This window comes from Pagrus pagrus (assembly GCF_965226575.1).
Source record: "Pagrus pagrus genome assembly, chromosome: 5".
NCBI lineage: Eukaryota > Metazoa > Chordata > Actinopteri > Spariformes > Sparidae > Pagrus > Pagrus pagrus.
In genome coordinates, this window is record NC_140189.1 from 34,427,057 (window position 1) to 34,434,730 (window position 7,674).

Below are 7,674 nucleotides of genomic sequence, written 5' to 3' on the forward strand. Positions count from 1 at the left end.
CCCCAAAACTCACCAAACTCGGAACATACGTCACATCTGCGCGCCCACATCTGAGTTCAAAATGATTTGGGGTGAGTGTTGCCAGGGGGCTCCATAGCGCCACCTAACGTCGGGTCAGGCCGCGAAAACATTCTCGGATCATCTTGAAATTTACAGGAGTCATGGGTCTCAAAGATTTAGGCTGGAATTATTTTTGTCAGAATTTTAGCTGCAACAGGAAGTCGGCCATCTTGAATGGCGTGCAGCGATTTTCATTTTTCTGGCGCTGTTTTCAGGACTTTAGGATATTCGCAGACTCACCAAATTTGGCATGTAGCTTCTTACCCATGAGTACGTTATTTCGATGTCACAATTGCCCTCATGTGCAGCACAAAAGCTCAGTAGCGCCCCCTAATGCCGCCCTTATGGCTTTTCCCATCCTGTACGGACCCAATGTCTGTGCCTCGTACTTTAACTAACTCATCCTACAGATTTAACGCCACAGACTTCACACTCACTAAATATCATCTTCAGAACTTGATGATGACACCTTGTGAAAAGCTTTTGCCTACGTTATACCTGGTGGGCGTGGCAGTGTGTTCAACTTTGCAACACCCCTTATGGCTTTTCCCATTCTGTAGGAACCCATTTCTAAGCCTTGTACATTGTTTAACTTGGCCTACAGATTTAACCCCACAGACTTCCCAGTCACTAAGTATCATCCTCATGCCTTGATGATGACATGTTGTGAAAAGCTTTTGCCTTCGTTATTCCTGGTGGGTGTGGCAGTGCGGTCAATTTCGATCCTTCGCCATCGCGCAGGAAGTCCTTATAACTTCAACATACAATTTACCATCTACACCAAACTGGTCACAATTGTAGAGAGCTTGTCCCTGAATAGGTCTTTGCATTAATACTGTGATAAGTGAACAAATGGCTCCATAGCGCCCCCTGGAATATTTCAAACTTGAAGCCCCGCCTCCTACATGCACACATATTAACGAAAGTCAGTAATCATATGTATCATGACCAGACGCACAAAAAACCCGCTTGGACACATGCCCTCAGTCCAACAGGAAGTCCGCCATTTTCCTTCAAATTCAATCGTTCGCCATCAAGCAGGAAGTCCTTATGACTTCAACATACAATTTCCCATCTGCATCAAATTGCTCACACATGTAGAGGGGCTGGCCCTGAATACGTCTCTGCATCAAAACTGCGTCATATGTATAGCGCCACCCTCTGGACACAGAAAGTCACTGAAGATGTCACTGTTGTGTTTTGTATGACACAAATCCCATTGAGGTAGGACATTTCCACAGGCAACGGGCAAGCACACATCTGTGCGCACAGCCCAACGTACGTGGGGGGGCGAGGGCCCGTTCATCACTGCTTGCAGTTTTAAATATTATTAATTTTTATTAATTTTTATATGTAAATATTAGCATTTTAGCTCAATAGCTCCCAGGTCATGTGACCAATTGACTCAAAATCAGTGTGGGATCATGTAACTACACTGGCTGCATGAGATACGCCTCTTGTTTTTACGTTTTACATCTGTAAATATTTTTGTATTAATTTTTATTAATTTTTATTAATTTTTGTATGTAAATATTAGCATGTTAGCTCAATAGCTTCCAGGTCATGTGATCAATTGACTCAAAATCATGTTGGGATCATGTAACTACACTGGCTGCAGGAGATACACCTCTTGTTTTTACGTTTTACATCTCTGACGGCGCCACAGCTCAACGTACGTCGGGGGGCGCGGGCCCGTTCATCGCTGCTTGCAGCTTTAATTACTTCTTCTCTGTTCATCACATTGATTTATGACCTTCAGCTTATAGAAGTCTGTGGGTGTTGAGCATCTATACGTAGGAATACAAACCATATTTGTGTGAACAGCTGCACATGCAGTCTCTCTGTGTATACACATCATTTATACATCTGAAGCTGACCGGCCATTAACATTCCACCATTGTATTTCTACATGTTTACTGTCACCAGGGGTTGAATTCATTATGGTTGAGCTGTTCTGCGGGGTTGAGATCAAACGCTGTGCAGAATGACACAATGAATTTTAATTTCTGAGAGGATGCTGTACAGTTTTCATGTTTCTGCTGTATATTCATCACATAGGCAGCCTGGTACAGAACTATGTTTAGATCTTATTCATTGAGTTTGTTTCAGTCTTTCTCTCTTGACAGCGAAGCAAATTGCTCTCTGAACTCTTTCTAATTACCTTCCTCCAATGATCATGACGTTATCTAGTGGTTTGTCCTTGGTTTTTCTTCTCTTGTAAGTTGAGTTGCTGCTATCTTCTGCTTGTCTCTGTCCATTTCCATACCACAGACGGGAAGCCTTTCATATTGAACCATTACCGTATTTGGTGTGATTCTGTTCAAAGACATCGCATCGCCGTTTCTTTGAAAGAGACCTGCTTTATTTCTTTATTTGGTGTTCAAATAACTTAAGCCAACACTGTGTTCAAGGTCATCTTCACAATCTGAATACGTTGTAAACTTGAGCTCTTCTTCCTTGCAGGCGCAGACGGGCTGATGGGAATCTACCTTTTCATGATCGGAGCGTATGATCTGAAGTTTCGCGGCGAGTACAACCGGCACGCTCAAGCCTGGATGGACAGCAGTCAGTGTCAGGTCATCGGCTCCTTGGCCATGCTGTCCACTGAGGTATCGGTCCTTCTACTCACTTACCTCACTCTGGAGAAATACATCTGCATCGTCTACCCTTTCCGCTACTTGACGCCTGGATGGCGACGAACTGTCAGCATCCTTCTGGGGATATGGGTGTTCGGCTTTATTGTCGCCTTCCTGCCGCTCGTCTGCAAGGGGCTATTTCGCAACTTCTACGGGACCAATGGAGTTTGCTTCCCGCTGCACTCTGAGCAGCCGGAGACGCTTTGGGCTCATGTTTACTCCATCGTCATTTTCCTGGGTGGGAATTTGTTCTTGCAATAGTCCTTTGAGCTTTTTTGTGTTGTTTTCTTCATCAACTTCCTCCCTAAAGCTTTTATAAAATCACAGTCTCATTATTTATTGAACGTATTTGTATTTATTTCCTTGTGGATGCAAACCTCCACATCCAACAGTGCAAAAGGGAGCTGTTGCAGGTGTGTGGCAGTCCAGAAACTAACCAAATGTCTCTCTGCAGGTCTGAACCTGGTGGCATTCCTCATCATTGTCTTGTCCTATGCGAGCATGTTCTATAACATCCAGAGAACAGGGACTCAGACCACGAAATACAGCAACCACATCAAGAAAGAGGTGACCATCGCCAAGAGGTTCTTCTCTATCGTCATCACTGACTCCCTCTGCTGGATCCCCATTTTCATCCTGAAGATCCTTTCACTGCTGCAGGTGGAGATTCCCGGTACAGTAGAAATGCTCTAACCACGTAAAGGAATACTGCACTGAGAGTCGACATTTTGAGCACTGAATGCGTCCCGTCAGTGGGCTTGCATAGTGGCTTTGAGAGTTTGTATCCTGCTCTGTTGCACAGGAACAGCAGCTGTAGTGTGCTTTTTTTCACAGACACTGAAACAAATCTTGGTTTCCATCAAACGCAGTGGCTGAAGTTTACCGTCAGAATGGCCATAGAAACTTCTCAAACAGCGACTGCAGCACAATCCAACCTGCTGTTGTTGATTCCCATGCTCAGTTTGTTCTAAATATTTGTTGCTTTGCCAGAAAATTTGCCATTTCCAGCTAAACTTTGGAGCTATTCCAACGAAAAATAGAAAAAAAAGAGAGTAAAAAGGGTAAAAGTGACCGAAACATCAGCTTTTATTAAAATAAATGAAGGCAGAGGTGAAAATTAAAAGTGGTGTGCGTGTTGTCTTCGACTAAACTTTGGAGCTATGACACAGAAGTATAGAAGTGTAATTGTAAGGTATAAACAGCAGCTACGTTGTGACACAAACCAATAACCAGATTAAATATTGGCCACATTCATTTCCGCAAACTCTGGCGATGCTGAAACTACATTTCTTACTGTTGCAACTTTATGTTTCTTTATGTTGCAAAGAACAGTATTCGTCGTGTTAAAAATATCTAGTGGCTTCATGCTTACAAATGTTGAAACACCGTCTGTCACACATGGTGTGTATGACACGTACAAATGTGAATGTATCAGAAACATGAAATACCAACATTTCATTCTGGCGTCTGGCTGAGTGACAGCATCTGCAGAGCTACAGACTTGTCAGAGCCACATTTCAGGCCTGCAGGGAGAGGAGTGCTCAAAACAGACTTTTTTAATGGAGTATTTCTTTAAAACGTTGAACTTTCTGTATGTTATTAAATTTCCAACTATAAGAGGTGTTTAAAAGGTTTTTCAAAAGCTATTCATCATTGTATTAAGTGCATTTAACTGTCGCCAACTCTTTGTTTTCAGTTTGCACTTTATACCCAAATGACCATTTAGTGCTCTGCAGGTCCATTACACAAACAACCTGGTGAGCTGCGTCTCCCTAATTAGGTCCCCTGCAGTGATAAAAGGGGTTTTTACCAATTGCATAGGTGGCTTTGATACGAGGACTTTATATTCAATATTCTCCGAACACATAACTACACTTAATAATCTTTAAACACAGACTTTGTACAGACTGTTTACTTCTTCCTGTCTGTGCCTTTTCTCTCCTCAGGCACCATCAGCTCCTGGGTGGTCATCTTTATTCTCCCCATTAACAGCGCCCTTAACCCCATCCTCTACACGCTGACCACACGGCCTTTCAAAGAGACCATCCTGCAGGTATGGGCGAACTACAGACAGAAGAGACCTCTGCTCAGCGGTCACGCACCTCATCATCCGTCGCTCACCTGGCAGGAAATGTGGCCCCTGCCGGAGAACAGCCCTGGCCTCACCGCGGGGGAGCCGCTGGAAAAGTCAAACACGCTGACCAAGCTCACCCCTGTCGAAAACGCCAACGACGGATACAATGACATCACCACGTGCACGCAGCAGCAACAGAAGCAGCACACAGTGCTGTCAGTGTGCTCACAGAAGCAAACGATACCACACACACTCACACACACACACTTATACACACACAAAAATGAACTCATCTAGGTCATCTGGATCTACACAGATCTGTGTGTGGTGTCATCGAAGCGTCAGCTCCACAGATTAAAGCCTCGCTCCAGCCAGTGTTTCGTCCTGTTTAACGCTTAACAAGCACGGGGCTGTGGTTGATAGTCGGACATGATCCATTATCATCAGAACCAGACCGCCGGTCTAGAACAAAGAACTTCATTAGTATGGATATTAGCAGGGATAGCGATAGCTGTCACTCAAACATAAGTTGTTGGGAGTTGAGTATCTGCACTGATCATTTACTGCCATCAGACAACTTCACTGCTTCTCCGGTCAACCACACACACACACACACACACACACACACACACACACACACACACACACGCACACACACACACACACACACACTGCCCTCTTCTTAAAGGAGCCACGTTACTCTTGTAAAGCCCATAGAGTCAAACATGGAGGATGAAGTATGATTCCCAGATACAACTGTAGTCATACGTCATTATTCAACTTTAGCAACACCTTACTACAGAAAGGGCCGACAGGACGACGCAGCCGCCACGATACACAGGCATCCAGCTTGTTACTGTAGATCTCAGCCAGTTTTACGTTTTTTCTACAAACTGGCAACATCAAGACGCTGATGAACCGCAGATACCACGTGACAACAACTGTCAGAATTCTGAAACATAAACAAAACAATCATTTTGGACCCGACTACACTTCTAAAATGATCACAATCATCCTGTTTCTAAGGAAAAGGGATACTTTTTTCTGCGCCTTTTTACAAGCTCTGTAGATGTATAATAATAAAAAAAATATATTCAAATGTTATCGATATGACCTTTAAGTTATTTGTCAAAAAAATATTAGAAATGACTCAGAAAAATATGAAATATCATTCAAATGCCAGTGAAAATACACTGGAGGTGGGGCTTTAAATGTGATCAGGTTCATTCATCTCAGCAATTAAGAGAGTATTTCTCCAGAAAATATATTTTGGGAAATATTGAATGTAATGTTTGAGATATTTCCAATATGTTAAACAAAGAATGTACTTAATTAAGGCAGGTACAAACAGGAAGCTTGGCGAGTGGGTCGCAGCGACACAGGTAGCAGTTTCAAGTAGTTTTATATGCATCCTGTGGAGAAATTCCCCAGCTGGTCTGTGGGTTTGAACCTCGCTTCACCACCCGCGACATATTTTTACACAGTGACCTCAGCCTGTACAGTCATTTTGACATTGGAGACATTTGTACTGTGATCATAAACTTTAATTCCTGTGGAAATGGACTTTCTCAGACATTGTAAATGTATGAATGTATAGCGAACACAGAGCTGTGTCATTTATTTGAACAATGGTTTGTGAATACATTGTATGTGCTTGTGTTTACATTTCTCTACATGCTGAACAGGCAGAGAGGCCAGCAGTTTGCTTGAGATATATTCATAATATCTGCAGGCTTATGATTAATATTGTTCGGGGGAAATTGTTTTTTTAAATGTGTTATCATTTAATTTGTTGTATTGACTCGTGACCCACAATGAATTAATTACAGATGATTTTTTCTTGATTGAAATGTGGAAAATAAACACTGTATGCCTCTTGACTGCTTGTTGATTATTATTTGATTCATGTTGGTTATTTTTCTCATGAGTGGCTCTTGTATACCACGAACAACAATGAAATGAGTGAAAGCAGAGGAATTGTAGCCAACAAATCAATTACACTGATTAGAAAAGTGGATTCCCAACGTTACAGACGAACTCGACTGGCATCGTCCGAAGTCACAATAAGTAGAACACAGTAATTAGTTTAATAAATAGATACATCAAGTCCAAAAGAGTAAAAATATTAAGACAGTGGCCTGCTGAGAAATGCTGTGTCGGCACAATGGTTAGCTGGGAATGCTAGAAAATAAATTAGCATCTCAAATTACAAACATCAGTCAAAGAACAGTGGCAATAAAAAGAGGTGCCAACCAACGACACAAACATTTAGAGGATACTGAGTGAGTGAACTTAAAATAACAGCAGACGTGTTCGTTAAACTTCAGTGGAGCGCTGCCATTAGAGGTTGCTACGGCAACAGACGTGCAGCTAATCTAGCTTCAACTTTGCATTATATTTTATAAATTGATCAAAGTGTTTAAAATGATGATTTTCAGTCACTCTGCTGTCAGATAAATGAAGTGGAGTTAAACAGTCTCGTTTCTGCCTCTGAAAAGTGTTTCAGTCATAATTAGCAAAACATTTTGACTCAAACTTAAATGTGTACTTTAGTTCACTGCCTGCAGATGCAGTAAGTAAAAGTAAAGATATGTGTTAAAATATTAGCTGCTTTGTGAAGTGAAGGTCACATATAGAGCAGTGCTGCAGTAAAAAAAAAACTTTGTGGTTTTTGGCAACAGCTGCGTACCAGTAAGTAGTAGTGTATCGTAGTATATAGTAGTTTAAAGTTATATAGTAATATCAGTTCATCCTCCACATTTTAATGCACTGGGCCCAGTAACACTCAACCAAACCAGGGGCTCCCAGCCACCGGGCCGTGGACCCTTGGGTCGTTCAGTACTGGGCCACAGAAACCCAGTTAATGTGCGAACAGCACTGAAAAACAGACTTTATTTACATTTT

At 42.2% G+C, this 7,674-nt stretch overlaps 1 protein-coding gene across 2 annotated transcripts in view; it reads left to right on the forward strand.

The window, feature by feature from the left end:
- Positions 1-5,406, forward strand: part of rxfp1 (relaxin family peptide receptor 1) — a 69,656-nt gene extending 64,250 nt beyond the window's left edge. The window contains exons 16-18 of one of the 2 annotated variants that reach the window (XM_084352605.1): positions 2,524-2,934; positions 3,151-3,369; positions 4,643-5,406. In XM_084352605.1, the coding sequence (XP_084208731.1) occupies positions 2,524-2,934; positions 3,151-3,369; positions 4,643-5,067 (1,055 nt within the window). In that variant the 3' untranslated portion in view covers positions 5,068-5,406. The remainder of the gene's footprint in view (positions 1-2,523; positions 2,935-3,150; positions 3,370-4,642) is intronic. The other variant, XM_084352606.1, reaches the window with a different exon arrangement.
- The last annotated feature ends 2,268 nt before the right edge of the window (positions 5,407-7,674 follow it).